Source organism: Oncorhynchus masou, chromosome 30, assembly GCF_036934945.1.
Source record: "Oncorhynchus masou masou isolate Uvic2021 chromosome 30, UVic_Omas_1.1, whole genome shotgun sequence".
NCBI classification, from domain to species: domain Eukaryota; kingdom Metazoa; phylum Chordata; class Actinopteri; order Salmoniformes; family Salmonidae; genus Oncorhynchus; species Oncorhynchus masou.
In genome coordinates, this window is record NC_088241.1 from 4,955,939 (window position 1) to 4,982,813 (window position 26,875).

Sequence of the window (26,875 nt, forward strand, 5' to 3'; positions counted from 1 at the left end):
TACAGGAGATAAAGACTTTTATTCATTCATACAATAGGTACATAGCTGACAATGGACTTCCATTACAATAGATAAACAGCCAAATATACAGTATATGTATAATGTGTCAATATAAACCTAGTTATAAATGATATTCATCCTGTATGTCAGATTATTCCACAGCCTGTACAGAGGTCATGTTGCAGCCATTACCATAGATCACAAGTTAATCATGTTTAAAACAGCCATCCTATTGACTCATCAGTGAAGGTTAGCCCTGTTTCAGCCATTACCATAGATCACAAGTGAATCATGTTTAAAACAGCCATCCTATTGACTCATCAGTGAAGGTTAGCCCTGTTTCAGCCATTACCATAGATCAGAAGTTAATCATGTTTAAAACAGCCATCCTATTGGCTCATCAGTGAAGGTTAGCCCTGTTGCAGCCATTACCATAGATCAGAAGTTAATCATGTTTAAAACAGCCATCCTATTGACTCATCAGTGAAGGTTAGCCCTGTTTCAGCCATTACCATAGATCAGAAGTTAATCATGTTTAAAACAGCCATCCTATTGACTCATCAGTGAAGGTTAGCCCTGTTGCAGCCATTACCATAGATCAGAAGTTAATCATGTTTAAAACAGCCATCCTATTGACTCATCAGTGAAGGTTAGCCCTGTTTCAGCCATTACCATAGATCACAAGTGAATCATGTTTAAAACAGCCATCCTATTGACTCATCAGTGAAGGTTAGCCCTGTTTCAGCCATTACCATAGATCAGAAGTTAATCATGTTTAAAACAGCCATCCTATTGACTCATCAGTGAAGGTTAGCCCTGTTTCAGCCATTACCATAGATCAGAAGTTAATCATGTTTAAAACAGCCATCCTATTGGCTCATCAGTGAAGGTTAGCCCTGTTTCAGCCATTACCATAGATCAGAAGTTAATCATGTTTAAAACAGCCATCCTATTGACTCATCAGTGAAGGTTAGCCCTGTTTCAGCCATTACCATAGATCAGAAGTTAATCATGTTTAAAACAGCCATCCTATTGGCTCATCAGTGAAGGTTAGCCCTGTTTCAGCCATTACCATAGATCAGAAGTTAATCATGTTTAAAACAGCCATCCTATTGACTCATCAGTGAAGGTTAGCCCTGTTTCAGCCGTTTGCTGCATGGAGCAGAACGATCAAGCAGCCAATACAGCGCCTCGATACACCGGATCAATAACCCCAGTATGACCAATGGCATGGGGGGGGCTCTGTGGATCCACGGCACTCCCCTACCATTATATCCACTCTAGTAGCCTTTTCCTGCAGTCAAATTACCTAGAGGCCTCATGGGTGGAATGTTATTCATCATTTCATTTTTTTTACCTGCCGAAAATGGGTGTTTCTATGTCAAACAGTTTGTAATATTTCAGTCTACTTTCATGTATATAGTTACAGCTGGAGAAAGGGGTAGGACAGGGGGTTGGGTTATATAGTTACAGCTGGAGAAAGGGGTAGGACAGGGGGTTGGGTTATATAGTTACAGCTGGAGAAAGGGGTAGGACTGGGGGTTGGGTTATATAGTTACAGCTGGAGAAAGGGGTATGACAGGGGGTTGGGTTATATAGTTACAGCTGGAGAAAGGGGTAGGACAGGGGGTTGGGTTATATAGTTACAGCTGGAGAAAGGGGTAGGACAGGGGGTTGGGTTATATAGTTACAGCTGGAGAAAGGGGTAGGACAGGGGGTTGGGTTATATAGTTACAGCTGGAGAAAGGGGTAGGACAGGGGGTTGGGTTATATAGTTACAGCTGGAGAAAGGGGTATGACAGGGGGTTGGGTTATATAGTTACAGCTGGAGAAAGGGGTACGACAGGGGGTTGGGTTATATAGTTACAGCTGGAGAAAGGGGTAGGACAGGGGGTTGGGTTATATAGTTACAGCTGGAGAAAGGGGTAGGACAGGGGTTGGGTTATATAGTTACAGCTGGAGAAAGGGGTAGGACAGAGGGTTGGGTTATATAGTTACAGCTGGAGAAAGGGGTAGGACAGAGGGTTGGGTTATATAGTTACAGCTGGAGAAAGGGGTAGGGCAGGGGGTTGGGTTATATAGTTACAGCTGGAGAAAGGGGTAGGACATGGGGTTGGGTTATATAGTTACAGCTGGAGAAAGGGGTAGGACAGGGGGTTGGGTTATATAGTTACAGCTGGAGAAAGGGGTAGGACAGGGGGTTGGGTTATATAGTTACAGCTGGAGAAAGGGGTACGACAGGGGGTTGGGTTATATAGTTACAGCTGGAGAAAGGGGTAGGACAGGGGGTTGGGTTATATAGTTACAGCTGGAGAAAGGGGTAGGACATGGGGTTGGGTTATATAGTTACAGCTGGAGAAAGGGGTAGGACAGGGGGTTGGGTTATATAGTTACAGCTGGAGAAAGGGGTAGGACAGGGGGTTGGGTTATATAGTTACAGCTGGAGAAAGGGGTAGGACATGGGGTTGGGTTATATAGTTACAGCTGGAAAAAGGGGTAGGACATGGGGTTGGGTTATATAGTTACAGCTGGAGAAAGGGTTAGGACAGGGGGTTGGGTTATATAGTTACAGCTGGAGAAAGGGGTACGACAGGGGGTTGGGTTATATAGTTACAGCTGGAGAAAGGGGTAGGACAGGGGGTTGGGTTATATAGTTACAGCTGGAGAAAGGGGTAGGACATGGGGTTGGGTTATATAGTTACAGCTGGAGAAAGGGGTAGGACAGGGGGTTGGGTTATATAGTTACAGCTGGAGAAAGGGGTAGGACAGGGGGTTGGGTTATATAGTCACAGCTGGAGAAAGGGGTAGGACAGGGGGTTGGGTTATATAGTTACAGCTGGAGAAAGGGGTAGGACAGGGGGTTGGGTTATATAGTTACAGCTGGAGAAAGGGGTAGGACAGGGGGTTGGGTTATATAGTTACAGCTGGAGAAAGGGGTAGGACAGGGGGTTGGGTTATATAGTTACAGCTGGAGAAAGGGGTAGGACAGGGGGTTGGGTTATATAGTTACAGCTGGAGAAAGGGGTAGGACAGGGGGTTGGGTTATATAGTTACAGCTGGAGAAAGGGGTAGGACAGGGGGTTGGGTTATATAGTTACAGCTGGAGAAAGGGGTAGGACAGGGGTTGGGTTATATAGTTACAGCTGGAGAAAGGGGTAGGACAGGGGGTTGGGTTATATAGTTACAGCTGGGGAAAGGGGTAGGACAGGGGGTTGGGTTATATAGTTACAGCTGGAGAATGGGGTAGGACAGGGGGTTGGGTTATATAGTTACAGCTGGGGAAGGGGTAGGTACAGGGGGTTGGGTTATATAGTTACAGCTGGAGAAAGGGGTAGGACCTGAGTGCTCTAAGTGCTGCTTCTGTGGACAGTGTAGCTTTACTGGTTAAATGTGTGTGGTGGATGGCCGTAAAACAAAAAGGAACTGCTGCGGTGTTGTTACTGTCACGGAGGGGTTTAAGCAGGCAGGAAGTGATGCATCCGTATGAACGTGTGTGTTACTCGGGGGTGGAGTTAAGGCGGACAGTGCTATGAGGCAGTGTGGAGGTGGAGGGGTCTGACATGGCCATAGTCTTCACTCCCATCTTCTTCAGAGAGCGCTCATCTGTGACGGACATAGAGCGCGAGTATGCCGGACGAGGGGCTGCTGCAGATGAGAAAGAGAGAGGCAGGGGGAATGAAGGGAACGAAGTTGAGTGGTTAAATTATTCAAATACACATCCCTTCACAGTTCACACACCCGTAATAAAAATTCAAGTACATTTTATTTTCAAAAAGAGATGAATGGCATGAAATGTTTTTGGGTAAAATCTGCTCGGCGCCTGCAGTAGCATGTTCTGGCCTGTAGGTGATCAGGACCGCGCAGCCAGCTGCAGCAGAGAGAGTGAGCAATGACTGCAAATCCATTTCAGCCTCATGTCTCGCATACCACACAAACATTATATGGGCCATACTGTGGCTGCTGCCCTTGATATCATTCAGCAGCAACAACCGTCCGAACTTCTCATGACTCACCAGCAGGGGGCAGAGTGACCACACACACACACACTAGGGCTGCAATTTGCAGTAAGTGCTGCAATAGCTACCCAAACTCCCTGTTCCAGCCAAACGATATGCCCCGCCCACGGACATTAGTTTCTTCTCTGCAATTATTCTGGATCTGAGTACCTACCCGACGATTTCTAGAACGCAAACATATTCTAACAGTTCTGATTGGTCCCAGAAACCGATGGGTTGGGCCAGAGCCAGAACACAGGTGGGTAAAATCAGGGTTTAGAAAATTCGTCATTGGCTTTGATATTCTGATTGGTTATAGACTATCCAATCGCTGATTACTTGTAATGAGGGCTGTTTTGTAAAAACATCCCTCATTTAAACATCACCACAAACTAATTTCAATGATTGCAGTCTCAGACTGAAGTATGTAGCTAACATAGAGCAGAGGAAAAATTCAGTTTGAGTCTCCAGGCAATATTGTGCTCACTCACCTCTACTGTCACTGAGCTTCCTTTCTGTGAAATACCTATTTAGCTTCTTCCCTCTCTCTTACCTCTTGTTCTCTCAATGATCTTTCTGTCTTTCTCGCCACCTCTCCGCCTCTGCATGCTCTTCCCTTCTTCCCCTCCCCCTCTCTCACTTTTCACCCATCCTTGTGCTTTCTCCCTCCCCCTGCTTTCTCAAAAGGTCCCCTATGCTCCCTCTTCTCCCCCTCTTCCATCCACTCTTCCTTCCATCACTCTCTCCTTTCTCTCCACTTTACCTTCTCTTTCTCTGTCTCTCTCGCTCTCTCTTACCCCACTGCCCCTTTTCTCCTCCCTCTCCTCTATTAAAATACGATATAGAATAGTACAGTAGTAGACTAGTAGTTACTATAGCTGGGTGATATGGACACAAACCCCATAGCGATATATTGCCTGTACAGATACGATAATGATAAATAGAACGATAGGTTTCTAACATTAATGTGAACTGCACAGTTTTTATTATTATCCTTTAAAATACTAGTTGTGGTTGAAGACATCAATTATCCAATTAACAATCACCCATATTTGCAAACGCATTTCATTTCAAACTTCACATTTCTCTAGAGTACTTATCATAATGAATGATATCAGAAAAATGCCTTGGATAAGTGATCGGTGTCGATGATTTTCCGTTTATGGTCCCAGCTATAATAGTCACCTGTGTTGTTGTTCTGGGTTGATTTGAGTTTGCTGTTGGTCTGTTCCTGTATCTGCCGCTCATACTCTCTCACATCCTCCAAACTCATCCCTGTAGGGAAAAGCACAGTCTGATGAGATTATAATATCTATGTAACATGTGTATCATAATGCATTATAACCATGTCACGTGTGTATCATAATGCATTATAACCATGTCACATGTGTATCATAATGCATTATAACCATGTCACATGTGTATCATAATGCATTATAACCATGTCACATGTGTATCATAATGCATTATAACCATGTCACGTGTGTATCATAATGCATTATAACCATGTCACATGTGTATCATAATGCATTATAACCATGTCACGTGTGTATCATAATGCATTATAACCATGTCAAATGTGTATCATAATGCATTATAACCATGTCCCATTATTATCATCATGTCATTTACATTACATTACATTTAAGTCATTTAGCAGACGCTCTTATCCAGAGCGACTTACAAATTGGTGAATTCACCTTCTGACATCAGTGGAACAGCCACTTTACAATAGTGCATCTAAATCATTTAAGGGGGGTGAGAAGGATTACTTTATCCTATCCTAGGTATTCCTTGAAGAGGTGGGGTTTCAGGTGTCTCCGGAAGGTGGTGATTGACTCCGCTGTCCTGGCGTCGTGAGGGAGTTTGTTCCACCATTGGGGGGCCAGAGCCGCGAACAGTTTTGACTGGGCTGAGCGGGAACTGTACTTCCTCAGTGGTAGGGAGGCGAGCAGGCCAGAGGTGGATGAACGCAGTGCCCTTGTTTGGGTGTAGGGCCTGATCAGAGCATGTCCTATATGTTATAAGGCATATTACCCATGTTCTATTATAATTTTTTTAATTCACCTTTATTTAACCAGGTAGGCTAGTTGAGAACAAGTTCTCATTTGCAACTGCGACCTGGCCAAGATAAAGCATAGCAGTGTGAACAGACAACATAGAGTTACACATGGAGTAAACAATTAACAAGTCAATAACACAGTAGAAAAAAGGGGAGTCTATATACATTGTGTGCAAAAGGCATGAGGAGGTAGGCGAATAATTACAATATTGCAGATTAACACTGGAGTGATAAATGATCATATGGTCATGTACAGGTAGAGATATTGGTGTGCAAAAGAGCAGAAAAGTAAATAAATAAAAACAGTATGGGGATGAGGTAGGTGAAAATGGGTGGGCTATTTACCAGTAGACTATGTACAGCTGCAGGGATCGGTTAGCAGCTCAGATAGCAGATGTTTGAAGTTGGTGAGGGAGATAAAAGTCTCCAACTTCAGGGATTTTTGCAATTCGTTCCAGTCGCAGGCAGCAGAGTACTGGAACGAAAGGCGGCCAAATGAGGTGTTGGCTTTAGGGATGATCAGTGAGATACACCTGCTGGAGGGCGTGCTACGGATGGGTGTTGCCATCGTGACCAGTGAACTGAGATAAGGCGGAGCTTTACCTAGCATGGACTTGTAGATGACCTGGAGCCAGTGGGTCTGGCGACGAATATGTAGTGAGGGCCAGCCGACTAGAGCATACAAGTTGCAGTGGTGGGTGGTATAAGGTGCTTTAGTGACAAAACTGATGGCACTGTGGTAAACTGCATCCAGTTTGCTGAGTAGAGTGTTGGAAGCAATTTTGTAGATGACATCGCCAAAGTCGAGGATCGGTAGGATAGTCAGTTTTACTAGGGTAAGTTTGGCGGCGTGAGTGAAGGAGGCTTTGTTGCGGAATAGAAAGCCGACTCTTGATTTGATTTTCGATTGGAGATGTTTGATATGAGTCTGGAAGGAGAGTTTACAGTCTAGCCAGACACCTAGGTACTTATAGATGTCCACATATTCAAGGTCGGAACCATCCAGGGTGGTGATGCTCGTCGGGCATGCGGGTGCAGGCAGCGATCGGTTGAAAAGCATGCATTTGGTTTTACTAGCGTTTAAGAGCAGTTGGAGGCCACGGAAGGAGTGTTGTATGGCATTGAAGCTCGTTTGGAGGTTAGATAGCACAGTGTCCAAGGACGGGCCGGAAGTATATAGAATGGTGTCGTCTGCGTAGAGGTGGATCAGGGAATCGCCCGCAGCAAGAGTAACATCATTGATATATACAGAGAAAAGAGTCGGCCCGAGAATTGAACCCTGTGGCACCCCCATAGAGACTGCCAGAGGACCGGACAGCATGCCCTCCGATTTGACACACTGAACTCTGTCTGCAAAGTAATTGGTGAACCAGGCAAGGCAGTCATCCGAAAAACCGAGGCTACTGAGTCTGCCGATAAGAATATGGTGATTGACAGAGTCGAAAGCCTTGGCAAGGTCGATGAAGATGGCTGCACAGTACTGTCTTTTATCGATGGCGGTTATGATATCGTTTAGTACCTTGAGTGTGGCTGAGGGGCACCCGTGACCGGCTCAGAAACCAGATTGCACAGCGGAGAAGGTACGGTGTGATTCGAGATGGTCAGTGACCTGTTTGTTGACTTGGCTTTCGAAGACCTTAGATAGGCAGGGCAGGATGGATACAGGTCTGTAACAGTTTGGGTCCAGGGTGTCTCCCCCTTTGAAGAGGGGGATGACTGCGGCTGCTTTCCAATCCTTGGGGATCTCAGACGATATGAAGGAGAGGTTGAACAGGCTGGTAATAGGGGTTGCGACAATGGCGGCGGATAGTTTCAGAAATAGAGGGTCCAAATTGTCAAGCCCAGCTGATTTGTACGGGTCCAGATTTTGCAGCTCTTTCAGAACATCTGCTATCTGGATTTGGGTAAAGGAGAACCTGGAGGGGCTGGGGCGAGGAGCTGCGGGGGGGGGGGGCGGAGCTGTTGGCCGAGGTTGAAGTAGCCAGGCGGAATGCATGGCCAGCCGTTGAGAAATGCTTGTTGAAGTTTTCGATAATCATGGATTTATCGGTGGTGACCGTGTTACCTAGCCTCAGTGCAGTGGGCAGCTGGGAGGAGGTGCTCTTGGTTCTCCATGGACTTCACAGTGTCCCAAAACTTTTTGGAGTTGGAGCTACAGGATGCAAACTTCTGCCTGAAGAAGCTGGCCTTAGCTTTCCTGACTGACTGCGTGTATTGTTTCCTGACTTCCCTGAACAGTTGCATATCGCGGGGACTATTCGATGCTATTGCAGTCCGCCACAGGATGTTTTTGTGCTGGTCGAGGGCAGTCAGGTCTGGAGTGAACCAAGGGCTGTATCTGTTCTTAGTTCTGCATTTTTTGAAAGGAACATGCTTATCTAAAATGGTGAGGAAGTTACTTTTAAAGAATGACCAGGCATCCTCAACTGACGGGATGAGGTCAATGTCCTTCCAGGATACCCGGGCCAGGTCGATTAGAAAGGCCTGCTCACAGAAGTGTTTTAGGGAGCGTTTGACAGTGATGAGGAGTGGTCGTTTGACTGCGGCTGCGTAGCGGATACAGGCAATGAGGCAGTGATCGCTGAGATCCTGGTTGAAGACAGCGGAGGTGTATTTGGAGGGCCAGTTGGTCAGGATGACGTCTATGAGGGTGCCCTTGTTTACAGAGTTAGGGTTGTACCTGGTGGGTTCCTTGATGATCTGTGTGAGATTGAGGGCATCTAGCTTAGATTGTAGGACTGCCGGGGTGTTAAGCATATCCCAGTTTATGTCACCTAAAAGAACAAACTCTGAAGCTAGATGGAGGGTGATCAATTCACAAATGGTGTCCAGGGCACAGCTGGGAGCTGAGGGGGGTCGGTAGCAGGCGGCAACAGTGAGAGATTTATTTCTGGAGAGAGTAATTTTCAAAATTAGTAGTTCGAACTGTTTGGGTATGGACCTGGAAAGTATGACATTACTTTGCAGGCTATCTCTGCAGTAGACTGCAACTCCTCCCCCTTTGGCAGTTCTATCTTGACGGAAGATGTTATAGTTGGGTATGGAAATCTCTGAATTTTTGGTGGCCTTCCTGAGCCAGGACTCAGACACGGCAAGGACATCAGGGTTAGCAGAGTTTGCTAAAGCAGTGAGTAAAACAAACTTAGGGAGGAGGCTTCTGATGTTGACATGCATGAAACCGAGGCTTTTTCGATCACAGAAGTCAACAAATGAGGGCGCCTGGGGACATGCAGGGCCTGGGTTTACCTCCACATCACCCGCGGAACAGAGAAGGAGTAGTTTGAGGGTGCGGCTAAAGGCTATCAAAACTGGTCGCCTAGAGCATTGGGGACAGAGAATAAGAGGAGCAGGTTTCTGGGCATGGTAGAATATATTCAGGGCATAATGCGCAGACAGGGGTATGGTGGGGTGCGGGTACAGCGGAGTTAAGCCCAGGCACTGGGTGATGATGAGAGAGGTTGTATCTCTGGACATGCTGGTTGAAATGGGTGAGGTCACCGCATGTGTGGGAGGTGGGACAAAGGAGGTATCAGGGGTATGAAGAGTGGAACTAGGGGCTCCCTTGTGAACTAAAACAATGATAACTAACCTGAACAACAGTATACAAGGCATATTGACATTTGAGAGAGATATACAGCGAGGCATACAGTAATCACAGGTGTTGAATTGGGAAAGCTAGCTAAAACAGTAGGTGAGACAACAACAGCTAATCAGCTAGCACAACAACAGCAGGTAAAATGGCGTTGACTAGGCAACGGGGCCGACAGCTAAAACATAAACAAGCAGAATGGAGTACCGTGATTAATGGACAGTCCAGCGCGCATCAGCTATGTAGCCAAGTGATCAGTGTCCAGGGGGCAGGGAAGCTGGATTGTTATCCAGGCAGGGAAGCTGGAGTGTTATCCAGGTTAAAAAAACTAACAATGACTAAATAGCTTATAGCTAGTTAGCTGGTTAGCTTCTGGAGGTTCTTGAGTGTGTTCAAAAAATTAAAAATAATAGCGATTCCGTATCACATTGGGTGAGGCAGGTTACCGGAAGGTATAAACAAATTAAAAATCGAAAAGAGATAGAGAGTAAATGTGGGTCCAGTGAGTGTTTGGGACGCGGCGATTCAGACGGTTAGCAGGCCCGTGCTAACAAGCTAACAGTTAGTAGACCGGGGCTAAACAAGCTGGCAGTTAGCAGGCCGAAATAGCAAGCAAGGAGATAGCAAGGGCTAGAGAGGTAGCCTTTGGGGGACGTCGCGATGGGGTGAGTCTGTTTATTCCTCTTCATGCGGTGACATCGATAGACCGGTCGTGGGTCCGGGTATTGTAGCCCAGGAGTATGCTACGGTGGTAGGTATTGTAGCCCAGGAGTCTGCTACGGTGGTAGCACAGCTCTGGCCGGGCTAGCTTCAAGCTAAGTGGGTGGAAACGCTAGCCAGGAGTAAATCATCCGGGGTTGCGGTTTAGCTAGATAGCTAGTTGTGAAGATCCAGCTGAAAGATGTTCCGTTTGCGGTGGGAATCCGGGGATAAAAAATAAATAGGTCCGTTATGCTCTGGTTAGAGTCGCGTTGTTCGAACTGGCGAGAGCTTTCCGAGCTAAAGGTTAGCTGATGACTGGTTAACCTCTTGAAACTCCCCATCCCGGATCCGGGATTGTGACTAAGCCTCAGGCTCATTAGCATAACGCAACGTTAACGATTTCTGAAAATCGCAAATAAAATTAAAATAATGCGTTTGCTCTCAAGCTTAGCCTTTTCTTAACAACACTGTCATCTCAGATTTTCAAAATATGCTTTTGAACCATAGAAATTGACTAATTTGTGTAAGAGTATGCAAAGCTAGCATAGCATTTTGTGTAGCATGTAGCACGCAACATTTTCACAAAAGCCAGATAACCAAATAAATAAAATCATTTACCTTTGAAGAGCTTCTGATGTTTTCAATGAGGAGACTCCCAGCCACATACCAAATGTGCAGTGTTTCCTGAAAGCGTCTGTGTGTAGGAGAAATCGTTCCGTTTTCTACATTGCGCCTGGCTACCGAAACGAACCGAAAATGCAGTCACCTACAACGTGAAACTTTTTCCGGATTAACTACATAATATCGACCGAAACATGGCAAACGTTGTTTGGAATCAATCCTCAAGGTGTTTTTTTACATATCTCTTCATTGACATGCAGTTCTTGGAAGCTTGCTTCTCTCTCTGTGCCCCATGGAAAAATACTGGCAGGTGACTTTTGCGCACCAATTTCGGCGCAGGACACCGGGCGGACACGTGGTAAATGTGGTCTCTTATGGTCAATCTTCCAACGATCTGCCTACAAATACGTCACAATGCTGCAGACACCTTGGGGAAACGACAGAAAGGGCAGACTCATTCCTCTTGCGTTCACAGCCATATAAGGAGATCATGAAAGACAGAGCCTCAAAAATCCTTGTCATTTCCTGGATGCCAAGTCATCTTGGTTTTGCCTGAAGCTCACGTTAAAGGGCACGCACAGAGAAGATATTTGTATTTCTGGACACGTCAGAGTGTTTTCTTTCGAACAGTAGCAATTATATGCATAGTCGAGCATCTTTTTGTGACAAAATATCTTGTTTAAAACGGGAACGTTTTTCTTCCAAAAATGAAATAGCGCCACCATAAGTGTAAGAGGTTAATAATCATGTCCTATATGTTATAAAACATAACTATGTCCTATTATAAACATGTTCTTTCTATATGTTATGAAGCATTATAACCATGCACTGTTATAATCATGTCCTATACTTTCATGCATTATAAACATGTTCTATAATGTATTGCATTACAACCATGTTCTATAATATAATGCATTATAAACATGTTCTATAATATAATGCATTACAACCATGTCCTATTATAATCATGGGCTATATGTTATAAGGCATTATAACCATGTCCTCTACTGACCGTGCCATTCGTCTGTCCAGGCCACAGCCTGTCTGTGTCCCACCAGTAGGATGTCCTGGATGTTCTGTCAGATCATACACACCAGAGAAAATACATTTCTTATAGAAACACATCCAAAGGCTTTCAGCAGGTGCTGCTGGAGATCAGTGTATATGTTGGGCAAAAAGAAAAGATTCCCCGCACGCAATCTATGCTGTCAAATGTGTTTCCTTAAACAACATTTTGACCCGTAGGTCTTTATCAGGTTCTCAACCTGATGCATGATGGTAAATGTAGTTTCCTCTCACCCTGTGTATGAAGTCCTCAGTCTTTCCCTGGAAGCCGTAGACTTCGAAACTGCACTGCACCCTCTTATAGGAGCACATGATGGGGGTGCTGTCCTTACGCCACCCTTCCACCAGGGGGCCTCGGCCCGTCTTCTCAGACACCCAGCGACTCAGGTCCTACAGAGACAAAGTACACATTACCTGCTGACTGAGCTAAATCCCTGGTCGGTGTGTAGAGGGGGAGGTGTGTGGGAGTGCATGTGTGCAGGCCTGTGTGAGCAGGATGTTGCTCAATGCCTCACATATAATCTATGAATGATTCAACATGATGGGTACCTGTGGCCCAAGATGCATAGATTGTACAAGTGTCTGTGTATCTATGTTTGTGTTTATCTACAGTACGTCTTCCTCTGTCTCTGCGTGAGATAGTGAGTGTGTGTGTGTTTTCGGCTATGTGTCTTGCTGATTGATCTAAGTTACTGGAACTGCGGAAGTCAGGAGGAGGAAATGTGTGTGTACACGCTAGTACCTCTGTCTCCTTGTAGTGTTTGTCAGGGATGGGGTCAATGAGGATATCCAGGTGACTCACGCTCTCTGCAGGGGTGGGCCTGTCTCCAAATACCTGCAACCGAGCAGAGGGGGAGGTCACTCAGAAATAGACTGACACACACACTGGAGCAAGGGTCTAGTAGATGAGGAAATAGACTGACACACACACTGGAGCCAGGGTCTAGTAGATGAGGAAATAGACTGACACACACACTGGAGCCAGGGCCTAGTAGATGAGGAAATAGACTGACACACACACACTGGAGCCAGGGTCTAGTAGATGAGGAAATAGACTGACACACACACACTGGAGCCAGGGCCTAGTAGATGAGGAAATAGACTGACACACACACACACTGGAGCCAGGGTCTAGTAGATGAGGAAATAGACTGACACACACACTGGAGCCAGGGCCTAGTAGATGAGGAAATAGACTGACACACACACACTGGAGCCAGGGCCTAGTAGATGAGGAAATAGACTGACACACACACACTGGAGCCAGGGCCTAGTAGATGAGGAAATAGACTGACACACACACTGGAGCCAGGGCCTAGTAGATGAGGAAATAAACTGACACACACACACTGGAGCCAGGGCCTAGTAGATGAGGAAATAGACTGACACACACACTGGAGCCAGGGCCTAGTAGATGAGGAAATAGACTGACACACACACTGGAGCCAGGGCCTAGTAGATGAGGAAATAGACTGACACACACTGGAGCCAGGGCCTAGTAGATGAGGAAATAGACTGACACACACACTGGAGCCAGGGCCTAGTAGATGAGGAAATAGACTGACACACACTGGAGCCAGGGCCTAGTAGATGAGGAAATAGACTGACACACACACTGGAGCCAGGGCCTAGTAGATGTAACAGTGAGGTCACACAATGTATCACCCATCATAATACTCCACCCTCAGTCTTTTAGCAAATCATTACACTACAGCAAAACACCACACACAGACAGAGAGAGAGACATGGAGATTAGGGGAGAGAGAAAGAAGTGTGGAGAAGGGGTAAGGGAGAGAGAGGGAGCACACTAAATCACAGAGGAAGAGAAAGACAAGCAGAGGGAGCAGGCGAGGATGGACGAGTGAGGGTGAAAGAGGAGAGAAAGAACGAGACACTTATCAAAGAAAGAGAGATAAAAGTCACTGTTGTTTCTGTTCTGTTCCCTTGTCCTGACAGAAAGCGAAAGAGAGAGTAATGTCTCTTTTGAAGATGTTCATTCCTCTGCTGGTATTTAACAAAGAGCAGAGCAGGGAGACAAATCCACAGCCAGATAATCAGCTGTGTTTCAGATCCTATTATGCCCTGTGTTTAAGAACCTATTCTCTCATATAAGGTATGTCTTGTCTGTCTGACTGTTGACACTTGTCATAGTTGCCATTTTTCCATGTCAAAAGCATTGTTTTACCTCATCCTTTAAACCTGCTGATATTCCTCTGTTTTGGTTGTACTTTTGTGCTCTTTAGATGTCCTCTATGTTGTTGTGCATTGTAATAGAGGTGTATGTATGGATTGTGGTGTGTGTGTGTGTGTGTGGGAGCATGTGTGCATTCATGTGTGTGTGCGTGTGTTTCTGCTAAAAATGAACACATGTAACCTGTAGCTGGGAGAAGGTTGAAACAAGCTTCGCCACATTTCTGGATACACACACTAACAGGCAACAGCCACACGAGTTCGGTCTTGTTCCCAGGTTTCTATTCCATAATGACAGGGGCTGTAGGGACAAACCAGCTTAGAATTGTGTTTGTGTCAGAATTCCGTGACAAGGCCAGAAAAGGTGGTGAAACAAGCCTGTAATACAAGCATGTACCCTTCGTTCTCCCTCTCACACAAACACTGTGGATGGCTAATAGATCTGACGCTATTGCATTCTGGCCTTTGCTTGTTTTCCTTATAATGGCCATATCAATTTGATGAACATTCTCCTTACACTGCAGAGAAGATTGCAATTTCTCTCCCTCCCTCCCTCCCTCCCTCCCTCCCTCCCTCCCTCCCTCCCTCCCTCCCTCCCCCTCCCTCCCTCCCTCCCTCCCTCCCTCCCTCCCTCCCTCCCTCCCTCCCTCCATCCCTCCCTCCCTCCCTCCCTTCTTTCAGTCTCTCACCCCCTCTTCTCTCTCTCCTTCAGTCATACTCACATTATTGTTGTCACCATTGTTGTTCTCTAACCTGGTCTCAATACGGATACTGAACTTAGGAAGGAAGGAGACCTACAGTAGATGAAGGATGGATGGAGGGAGGGAGTAGACAGATGAGGTTATGTATGCAGATATTTGGAGAGGGATGGGCTTTACTGCATGCAGATGATGTGTGAATACTTACTGAGTACTCTGAAGCACCACCGCAGAAGTTCCATACGGATAGAGAGGAACATTATTAGTGACACACCACACACACATTTCAAAACATGTGGAACAAACGAGGTTTAAAAGTAAATTGGGTCTAGATAAGATAGGTTGGGTTTAAATCTAAGTGCAGACAAGGAAACAGTTGACTTGACCCTATAGGAAGAACAGGTTGGTAGCAGGTGAAACGGCTGTGTATGTGGTGGATAGAATAGTGTTGTCAGACCTGTGATGGTGTAAGGGTAGAAGTTCCAGGCCTTCTCTGTCACATAGAAGACCCTGGGGACAAACACACTCACCCAGGATGGCAGTTTACTGTCAGAGAGAGAGACACACAGAGGGGAGGAATGTACCGTTATCGTCGCTGAGGTAGATGTACGTGTGCGGTATGATCTAGGGCTAGGCCATAGGGGTGGGTGTGGGATAGAAGTTGTGTGTGTGTGTTACTGCTGGTATCATTTCTTGGTTGAGCAGTGCTAGGAGTGTGTGAGGTACAGTGGGTGTGTGTATGTGGTACAGCTGCACCATCCAGAGCATCCCGACCGGTTGCATCACCGCCTGGTATGGCAACTTCTTGGCATCTGACCTTAAGGTGCTACAGAGGGTAGTGTGAACGGGACCAATGTTCCTGCCATCCAGGACCTATATAATAAGCGGTGTCAGAGGAAAGCCCAAAAAATTGTCAGAGACTACAGTCACTCAAGTCGTAGACTGTTCTCTCTGCTACCGCACGGCAAGCGGTACCGGATCGCCAAGTCTGGGACCAAGAGGCTTCTAAACAGCTTCTACCCCCAAGTCATAGACTGTTCTCTCTGCTACCGCACGGCAAGCGGTACCGGATCGCCAAGTCTGGGACCAAGAGGCTTCTAAACAGCTTCTACCCCCAAGCCATAAGACTGTTCTCTCTGTTACGGCACGGCAGGCGGTACCGGAGCGCCAAGTCTGGGACCAAGAGGTTTCTAAACAGCTTCTACACCCAAGTCATAGACTGTCCTCTCTGTTACGACACGGCAGGCGGTACCGGAGCGCCAAGTCTGGGACCAAGAGGCTTCTAAACAGCTTCTACCCCCAAGTCATAGACTGTCCTCTCTGTTACGGCACGGCAGGCGGTACCGGAGCGCCAAGTCTGGGACCAAGAGGCTTCTAAACAGCTTCTACCCCCAAGTCATAGACTGTTCTCTCTGTTACGGCACGGCAGGCGGTACCGGAGCGCCAAGTCTGGGACCAAGAGGCTTCTAAACAGCTTCTACCCCCAAGCCATAAGACTGTTCTCTCTGTTACGACACGGCAGGCGGTACCGGAGCGCCAAGTCTGGGACCAAGAGGCTTCTAAACAGCTTCTACCCCCAAGTCATAAGACTGTTCTCTCTGTTACGGCACGGCAGGCGGTACCGGAGCGCCAAGTCTGGGACCAAGAGGTTTCTAAACAGCTTCTACACCCAAGTCATAGACTGTCCTCTCTGTTACGACACGGCAGGCGGTACCGGAGCGCCAAGTCTGGGACCAAGAGGCTTCTAAACAGCTTCTACCCCCAAGTCATAGACTGTCCTCTCTGTTACGGCACGGCAGGCGGTACCGGAGCGCCAAGTCTGGGACCAAGAGGCTTCTAAACAGCTTCTACCCCCAAGTCATAGACTGTTCTCTCTGTTACGGCACGGCAGGCGGTACCGGAGCGCCAAGTCTGGGACCAAGAGGCTTCTAAACAGCTTCTACACCCAAGTCATAGACTGTTCTCTCTGTTACGACACGGCAGGCGGTACCGGAGCGCCAAGTCTGGGACCAAGAGGCTTCTAAACAGCTTCTACCCCCAAGTCATAGACTGTTCTCTCTGTTACGGCACGGCAGGCGGTACCGGAGCGCCAAGTCTGGGACCAAGAGGCTTCTAAACAGCTTCTACACCCAAGCCATTAGACTGCTGAACAATTCATCAAATGGCCACCGGACGATTTACATTGACCCCCCTCCATTTGTTTTGTACACTGCTGCTACTTGCTGTTTATTATCTATGCATAGTCACTTCACCCCTACCATGTACAAAATGACCTCTAACCTGTACATTGACTCGGTACCGGTACCCCCTGTATATAGCCTCGTTATTGTGTTACTTTTTATAGTTTTTTACTTTAGTTTATTATAAAATATTTTCTTAACTCTTTGTTGAACTACACTGTTGGTTAAGGGTTTGTATGTAAGCATTTCACTGTCAGGTCTACACTTGTATTCGGCGCATGTGACAAAGTTTGATTTGAGGTACAGTGTTAATGTGAGTGTGTTACCTATTGAGGTAGATGCGTTTCTCAGTGAGCTGTCCCAGGCCATGTTGGGGATGTGTGTCTGGTTGGTTCCTCACCACCTCCACTCCCTCCCCTCCTCCGCTCTGCTCATTACTGTGTTTACTGATCATGTACAGCTGCCCAATCTTATACTGGGGGGGGGGGGGGGGGAGACAATTCACACAGTCCTGTCTTAATACCACATCCTTCTTCCAATTAATGTAAATCGTACAGCAGTCAGTTCATTCATCATAACACCGGACGCTTTTATGTACTGCTCACGGTGAGCTTTTCTTAGGAACATATCTAAGGTCAGCTCACCCTCCTCCAAAGCCCGAACCTTATCCATTAGGAAAACAATGAACAACTGAACAACTGAAAAGGCTGCCTTCTTCCTGTGTGTGCCCTGACCATCAGCTTGACGTGGAAACGTCAGTCCCCTGTATACTGAACGGATTAAAGCTCAAATAAATACATTTCTGCCTTTTTTTTGAGAGCTGCATCAAATGTCATTTTGTAAGTTTTCCTTGGTATGCCCTTTATTTGGGCTCCCGAGTGGCACATCGGTCGAGGGCACTGCATCTCAGTGCAAGAGGTGTCACTGCAGTCCCTGGTTGGAATCCAGGCTGCATTACTGTACATCTAGCTGTGATTGGGAGTCCCATAGGTCGGTGCGCAATTGGCCCAGCGTCGTCTGGGTTTTGCTGGGGTATGTCGTCATTGTCAATAAGAATTTGTTCTTAACTAGTTAAAGGTTAAACGTAAAAAATGTAGATTTAAAAATGTATTGAAAATATTTTTGCAATTGTTGTCGGGCACCCCTCCCTTGTTGAAGCATGGAACCCCAACTGAACTCTGACCTTAGACCAGTAGTATCTAGCTGTTACTTGCCCAAGTCCTTAAGGCAGTGATAAGACTTGGGTTGGGAAACCCAGAACCATTCATTGACAGTGTTTACATAGTCCTGTCCTATAGACAGATGTTAAGATCACTGAATGTCTATGTCTCTGTTCTGACCATTCTCTACGTGAATGGATGTCTATGTCTCTGTCTCTGTTCTGGCCATTCTCTATGTGAATGGATATCCAGGTCTCTGTGGTCTGGTCACTCTGTATGTGATTGGATATCTATGTCTCTGGTCTGGTCACTCTGTATGTGAATGGATATCTATGTCTCTGGTCTGGTCAATATCTATGTGAATGTTTATCTATGTCTCTGGTCTGGTCACTCTCTATGTGAATGGATATCTATGTCTCTGGTCTGGTCAATCTCTATGTGAATGGATATCTATGTCTCTGGTCTGGTCACTCTCTATGTGAATGGATATCTATGTCTCTGGTCTGGTCACTCTGTATGTGAATAGATATCTATGTCTCTGGTCTGGTCACTCTGTATGTGAATGGATATCTATGTCTCTGGTCTGGTCACTCTCTATGTGAATGGATATCTATGTCTCTGGTCTGGTCACTCTGTATGTGAATGGATATCTATGTCTCTGGTCTGGTCACTCTCTATGTGAATGGATATCTATGTCTCTGGTCTGGTCACTCTCTATGTGAATGGATATCTATGTCTCTGGTCTGGTCACTCTCTATGTGAATGGATATCTATGTCTCTGGTCTGGTCAATCTCTATGTGAATGGATATCTATGTCTCTGGTCTGGTCACTCTCTATGTGAATGGATATCTATGTCTCTGGTCTGGTCACTCTGTATGTGAATAGATATCTATGTCTCTGGTCTGGTCACTCTGTATGTGAATGGATATCTATGTCTCTGGTCTGGTCACTCTCTATGTGAATGGATATCTATGTCTCTGGTCTGGTCACTCTGTATGTGAATGGATATCTATGTCTCTGGTCTGGTCACTCTCTATGTGAATGGATATCTATGTCTCTGGTCTGGTCACTCTCTATGTGAATGGATATCTATGTCTCTGGTCTGGTCACTCTCTATGTGAATGGATATCTATGTCTCTGGTCTGGTCAATCTCTATGTGAATGGATATCTATGTCTCTGGTCTGGTCACTCTCTATGTGAATGGATATCTATGTCTCTGGTCTGGTCACTCTGTATGTGAATAGATATCTATGTCTCTGGTCTGGTCACTCTGTATGTGAATGGATATCTATGTCTCTGGTCTGGTCACTCTCTATGTGAATGGATATCTATGTCTCTGGTCTGGTCACTCTGTATGTGAATGGATATCTATGTCTCTGGTCTGGTCACTCTCTATGTGAATGGATATCTATGTCTCTGGTCTGGTCACTCTGTATGTGAATGGATATCTATGTCTCTGGTCTGGTCACTCTCTATGTGAATGGATATCTATGTCTCTGGTCTGGTCACTCTGTATGTGAATGTGTCACCCACCCTTTGACTAACAACACAAACCCACACAGCGTTATGTTTCTCTTTGACTTCAGACCCCTGTGACAGTTTGGTGGTTAATGTGTTGTACTGATGATGACTGAAACATCCAGTGCAGTGAGACAGCAACTATATTATGTGAATGTGCTCCACCCTTTGACTAAAAACAGAACGAACACATACTGGTCTTAATTTATCCCCCAGCTTTTGACTAAATATGAAACACACGTACCGGTGTCTTAATCCGCCAACCTACTGGTACAACCAGCTACACTTCCCTCATAATTAGAAGTGTGTGTGTGTGTGTGTGTGCAGACATTGCATAAACAGTGCTATGGTTTGAATGTGGAACTATAAGCTGATCCCACTAAAGCTGCATAGGAATCTTAATGCGCTTCCCCATCAGACCGTGAGAGTCAGAGTTCCACACGTGGAATGGATCTCACCTTAGAATTTGGTTCTGTGTGATTTTACAGAGACTATTTTCAGATAGCTACACACAAGCCACCGATCCAGTGTTTTTTCTGCAAAGAAAAGTCTTGGGCGGGCTTCCTAAGTGTGTTTTCGGGCTGCCTATGTCCAAACAGTAAAAAAAAAATAATCTTATAATAAAATGGAATGGAAAAAGGATGGAAAAACGTTGTGAGTGTAAAACTTAAACGGCTAAAACCAGATGTAAACTATGTAGAAAAGATAACAGACCTACCCCTGAAGTTTACATACATTTAGCCAAATACATTTCAACTCACTTTTTCACAATTCCTGACATTTAATCCTAGTAAAAAAATCCCTGTTTTAGGTCAGTTAGGATCTTCACTTCATTTTAAAAATGTGAAATGTCAGAATAATAGTAGAGAGAATGATTTATTTCAGCTTTTATTTCGTTCATCACATTCCCAGTGGGTCAGAAGTTTACATGCAATCAATTAGTATTTGGTAGCATTACCTTTAAATTGTTTAACTTGGGTCAAACGTTTAGGGTAACCTTCCACAAGCTTCCCACAATAAGCTCCTGACAGAGCTGGTGTAACTGAGTCAGGTTTGTAGGTCTCCTTGCTCGCACCGGCTTTTTCAGTTCTGGCCACACATTTTCTAATGGATTGAGGTCAGGGCTTTGTGATGGCCACTCCAATACCTTGACTTTGTGTCCTTAAGCCATTTTGCTACAACTTTGGAAGTATGCTTCGGGTCATTGTCCATTTGGAAGACCCATTTGTGACCAAGCTTCAACTTCCTGACTGATGTCTTGAGATGTTGCTTCAATATATCCACATACATTTTCCTTCCTCATGACACCATCTATTTTGTGTAGTGCACCAGTCCCCCACAACATGATGCTGCCACCCCCGTGCTTCACGGTTCAGATGGTGTTCTGCAGCTTGCAAGCATCCCCCTTTTTCCTCCAAACATAACGATGGTCATTATGGCCAAACATTTCTATTTTTGTTTTATCAGACCAGAGGACATTTCTCCAAAAGGTAGAATCTTTGTCCCCATGTACAGTTGCAAACCGTAGTCTGGCTTTATGGCGGTTTTGGAGCAGTGGCTTCTTCCTTGCTGAGTGGCCATTAAGGTTATGTCGATATAGGACTCATTTTACTGTGGATATAGATACTTTTGTACCTGTTTCCTCCAGCATCTTCACAAGTTTCCTTTGCTGTTGTTCTGGGATTGATTTGCACTTTTCTCACCAAGGTACGTTCATCTCTAGGGGACTCCTTCCTGAGCGGTATGACGGCTGCGTGGTCCCATGGTGTTTATACTTGTTCATCTGTACAAACAATAGCATATGTGGTACCTTCAGGCATTTGGAAATTGCTCCCAAGGATGAGCCAGACTTGTGGAGGTCTACAACTTTTTTATTTTCCCATGACGTCAAGCAAAGAGGCACTGAGTTTGAAGGTCGTCCTTGAAATACATCCGCAGGTACACCTCCAGTTGACTCAAATTATGTCAATTAGCCTATCAGAAGCATCTAAAGCCATGACATCATTTTCTGGAATGTTCCAAGCTGTTTAAAGACACAGTCAACTTAGTGTATGTAAACTTCTGACCCATTGGAATTGTGATACAGTGAATTATAAGTGAAATAATCTGTCTGTAAACAATTGTTGGAAAAATGACTTGTGTCATGCACAAAGTAGATGTCCTAACTGACTTGCCAAAACTATAGTTTGTTAACAATACATTTGTGGAGTGGATGAAAAACGAGTTTTAATGACTCCAACCTAAGTGCATGTAAACTTCCGCCTTCAACTGTATACATGTTTATACTATCATCTCTGAGGACCAACAGTCACCAAAATAAGAGAGAGAAAGTCCGGGACAAGCTAAAACTATACATTCAGGAGTGTTTTTGTCATGGCATGGGGCCTCCATTGACTTTGTTCCTCCATTGACTCCATTGACTCCATTGAGTCATTCACATATCATAAGCCATGGCAACATGTTTAGAATGGCAGGAAATGATCTTTAAAACTGTACATTTCTCTCCTCAGCCTCATGGCAGAATTGCAGGAAATTTGCTTTAAAACGGCGGTCAACAGGAAGGCCTCAAACATTTTCGGTCGGCTACCGCACCATTGGCCAGGCCCACCACCTAAGCCCCATTTTGATCCATAAAAACCCAATGATCCTTCTAGCTAAAGCTTCTACAAACACTAAAACATTAGTGAGCATAAAGTTCACTAAAGTTTGTCACGTTTCCAGACCACAGAAGTGGTCTAACAACCGACCGAAGTTGGTTTTAGAGTGAAGTATCAATGGAAGTTTCCGGCACGGCATGTTGTAATAATAACCAACTACATAACACTGTTCCAGACAGATAGCTCAGACTTAAACACTATGACAGGGAGAACGGCTTTGTTCTGGTGGTTGGAGGGAATGAGGACCTTCCTTTGAGAGCACTCTAGAGCACCTTCCCCCCTAAACCCTTTTCCACCCACCACTTCTTACTCCCTGGCAGAATCTGTCCTTTGTTTTTAACCTCCAGGCCAAATGCCTTCGTTGACGTTTGTAAGCCTCAACCAGTCCAACTTGTTTGTGAGGTTAAAAATAAAATTAAACACTAAAAAAAAGAGTCAGCGAGAGAGAAACAGCTGAGGTTAGGTCCATGCAGAACCATACAGAGTGCCAGCCACATGAACAACACTACTCAACTACAGGATGCCTGTGCTTAATGTTGTTGCAGATGTAGGATCTTCATTTGAGACAGTTTGCTACAGCAGCAACAGGAAATCTGAATTATATGGATTATAATGAATGGACATTTTTGTCAGGGGTGATACCTTTATCGTAAATTAAATCCTTAAATCCACCCCAAGCTGTCCTGCAACAGGGTGATCATTTGAAGATTCTACATCTGTGTTCTAGCAACTAACATTTTTAAAATCTGTCACCTTATTTTAACAACAGTGGTCTACAGTATACACACATTCAATCACATAGGCACGAACACACACACACACACACACACACACACACACACACACACACACACACACACACACACACACACACACACACACACACACACACACACACACGAGAGAGACCCCCGCAGCCACAAACACACAGGCCCCCGACACACACATACATGTTCACAGACAAACACACACATCTAGTGTACACACACTTACCTCTTCCACAGTTAGTGGCATGCATATTCTATACTCCTTCAGCAACATGGTTCAATCGTGTAGAGAACGTCTGTCTGTCTTTGCTTGTCCTAACTCCTGTTTCATAGTAAGCGTGCTTAAGGAACTACAGTGCACAGCACCTACTTCAGACTGCAGTGACCTCCTTTCTCCCCCTTTCTTTTGCTGATGTCAGTGCTTCATTGAAGTCCAGTCCACTCTGTCAATGTGTATCTATTTGTTTTTTTCTTTCTTCCCCCGTCCCCCCCTCTCTCTCTCCTCCTTTTTGTTTATCTCCCGATTAATATCCACACTCCCTCTGTCAACATTCAACTTTTGTCCTTCCCTTTCTCTCTACCCCTGGTTCCCCCTCTCTCTGTCGCCCTCTACCCCTGGTTCCCCCCTCTCTCTGTCGCCCTCTACCCCTGGTTCCCCCCTCTCTCTGTCGCCCTCTACCCCTGGTTCCCCCCTCTCTCTGTCGCCCTCTACCCCTGGTTCCCCCTCTCTCTGTCGCCCTCTACCCCTGGTTCCCCCTCTCTGTCGCCCTCTACCCCTGGTTCCCCCCCCTCTCTCTGTCGCCCTCTACCGCTGGTTCCCCCCTCTCTCTGTTGCCCTCTACCCCTGGTTTCCCCCGCTCTCTGTCGCCCTCTACCCCTGGTTTACCCCTCTCTCTGTCTCCCTCTACCCCTGGTTCCCCCCTCTCTCTGTCGCCCTCTACCCCTGGTTCCCCCTCTCTCTGTCTCCCTCTACCCCTGGTTCCCCCTCTCTCTGTCTCCCTCTACCCCTGGTTCCCCCTCTCTCTGTCTCCCTCTACCCCTGGTTCCCCCTCTCTCTGTCTCCCTCTACCCCTGGTTCCCCCTCTCTCTGTCTCCCTCTACCCCTGGTTTCCCCCTCTCTCTGTCTCCCTCTACCCCTGGTTCCCCCTCTCTCTGTCTCCCTCTACCCCTGGTTCCCCCTCTCTCTGTCTCCCTCTACCCCTGGTTCCCCCCTCTCTCTGTCGCCCTCTACCCCTGGTTCCCCCTCTCTGTCTCCCTCTACCCCTGGTTCCCCCTCTCTCTGTCTCCCTCTACCCCTGGTTCCCCCTCTCTCTGTCTCCCTCTACCCCTGGTTCCCCCTCTCTCTGTCTCCCTCTACCCCTGGTTCCCCCTCTCTCTGTCTCCCTCTACCCCTGGTTTCCCCCTCTCTCTGTCGCCCTCTACCCCTGGTTCCCCCCTCTCTCTGTCGCCCTCTACCCCTGGTTCCCCCCTCTCTCTGTCTCCCTCTACCCCTGGTTTCCCCCTCTCTCTGTCGCCCTCTACCCTGGTTCCCCCTCTCTCTGTCGCCCTCTACCCCTGGTTCCCCCTCTCTCTGTCGCCCTCTACCCCTGGTTCCCCCCTCTCTCTGTCGCCCTCTACCCCTGGTTCCCCCTCTCTCTGTCGCCCTCTTCCCATGGTTCCCCCCTCTCTCTGTCGCCCTCTACCCCTGGTTACCCCCTCTCTCTGTCGCAATCTACCCCTGGTTCCACCTCTCTCTGTCGCCCTCTACCCCTGGTTCCCCCCTCTCTCTGTCGCCCTCTACCCCTGGTTCCCCCTCTCTCTGTCGCCCTCTACCCCTGGTTCCCCCTCTCTCTGTCTCCCTCTACCCCTGGATCCCCCTCTCTCTGTCTCCCTCTACCCCTGGTTCCCCCTCTCTCTGTCTCCCTTTACCCCTGGTTCCCCCTCTCTCTGTCGCCCAATACCCCTGGTTTCCCCCTCTCTCTGTCACCCTCTACTCCTGGTTTCCCCCTCTGTCTCCCTCTACCCCTGGTTTCCCCCTCTCTGTCGCCCTCTACCCCTGGTTTACCCCTCTCTCTGTCTCCCTCTACCCCTGGTTCCCCCTCTCTCTGTCGCCGTCTACCCCTGGTTTCCCCTTCTCTCTGTTGCCCTCTACCCCTGGTTCCCCCTCTCTCTGTCGCCCTCTACCCCTGGTTCCCCCTCTCTCTGTCACCCTCTACCCCTGGTTCCCCCCTCTCTCTGTCGCCCTCTACCCCTAGTTCCCCCCTCTCTCTGTCTCCCTCTACCCCTGGTTCCCCCTCTCTGTCTCCCTTTACCCCTGGTTCCCCCTCTCTCTGTCGCCCAATACCCCTGGTTTCCCCCTCTCTCTGTCACCCTCTACTCCTGGTTTCCCCCTCTCTCTGTCTCCCTCTACCCCTGGTTTCCCCCTCTCTCTGTCGCCCTCTACCCCTGGTTTACCCCTCTCTCTGTCTCCCTCTACCCCTGGTTCCCCCTCTCTCTGTCGCCGTCTACCCCTGGTTTCCCCTTCTCTCTGTTGCCCTCTACCCCTGGTTCCCCCTCTCTCTGTCGCCCTCTACCCCTGGTTCCCCCTCTCTCTGTCACCCTCTACCCCTGGTTCCCCCCTCTCTCTGTCGCCCTCTACCCCTAGTTCCCCCTCTCTCTGTCGCCCTCTACCCCTGGTTCCCCCTCTCTCTGTCGCCGTCTACCCCTGGTTTCCCCCTCTCTCTGTCGCCCTCTACCCCTGGTTTCCCCCTCTCTCTGTCGCCCTCTACCCCTGGTTTCCCCCTCTCTCTGTCTCCCTCTACCCCTGGTTTCCCCCTCTCTTTGTCGCCCTCTACCCCTGGTTTACCCCTCTCTCTGTCTCCCTCTACCCCTGGTTCCCCCTCTCTCTGTCGCCCTCTACCGCTGCTTTCCCCCTCTCTCTGTCTCCATCTACCCCTGGTTCCCCCTCTCTCTGTCTCCCTCTACCCCTGGTTCCCCCTCTCTCTGTCTCCCTCTACCTGTGGTTCCCCCTCTCTCTGTCGCCCTCTACCCCTGGTTTCCCCCTATGCCTCTGTCTTTCTCCGTTGCCCTTAGTTTACTCTTTCTTTGTTCTCCACTTTTCTTTGTTCTTGTCCTCCAGTGAGCAACAGGTAATTAACTTGTGAGGTAAGACTGAAATCTTCTCAACTCCATAATCCACGCCAGTGTACCTGTCCTGCTATTCTCTCACGCTCCTCTGTCTCTCTTACTTTCGTTCTCTGGACTGCTCTCACGTGTAACCTCGCTCTCTGCTCGGCACTCTTCCCTCTTCCCTTTGCCGCCCTCCCCTGCTTTCAGTTCCTCACAAATTCCTTCACTCCCGCCTTCTCCTTATCTCTCTCCCCGTCCCGCCCTCCACATCTTCTCACGCCCACCTTACTTTACCTATGTACCGGTTTCCGCTCTCTCTCTCACACAGCCAAAGTTGACAGCTCTCAGCTGATATGAATGGCTAGCACTGAGCAGTAGTTAAGTGGTGGGTTGGATTAAATATTTGCAGAGCCATGAGTGCTTCTATTAAGCACAGCCCCAGCGTTGATATTATATTACCATGACCTTGAACTGAGTTTAATTGAATCCATGTTTAGTCAATGAGTGCAGAGATGTGAGCAGACATTGTATCTATTGCCTGTGTTTGTCCTTGAGTACTGGGTTTGATTCTGGGTTTGTTTC

The 26,875-nt window shown here is 47.1% G+C and overlaps 1 protein-coding gene across 1 annotated transcript; it reads right to left on the reverse strand.

Annotated features, from left to right (window-relative positions):
- LOC135521863 (cytoplasmic phosphatidylinositol transfer protein 1-like) lies at positions 1-23,870 on the reverse strand. Its single transcript, XM_064947637.1, has 10 exons — positions 23,433-23,870; positions 17,429-17,577; positions 15,380-15,468; positions 15,131-15,138; positions 14,947-15,018; positions 12,777-12,869; positions 12,269-12,424; positions 11,982-12,045; positions 5,181-5,270; positions 1-3,642 (listed from the first exon to the last, which is right to left on the reverse strand). The coding sequence occupies exons 1-10, from the start codon at positions 23,478-23,480 to the stop codon at positions 3,497-3,499; spliced, it is 915 nt and encodes a 304-aa protein (XP_064803709.1). The 5' UTR covers positions 23,481-23,870; the 3' UTR covers positions 1-3,496.
- Between the last annotated feature and the right edge of the window lie 3,005 nt (positions 23,871-26,875).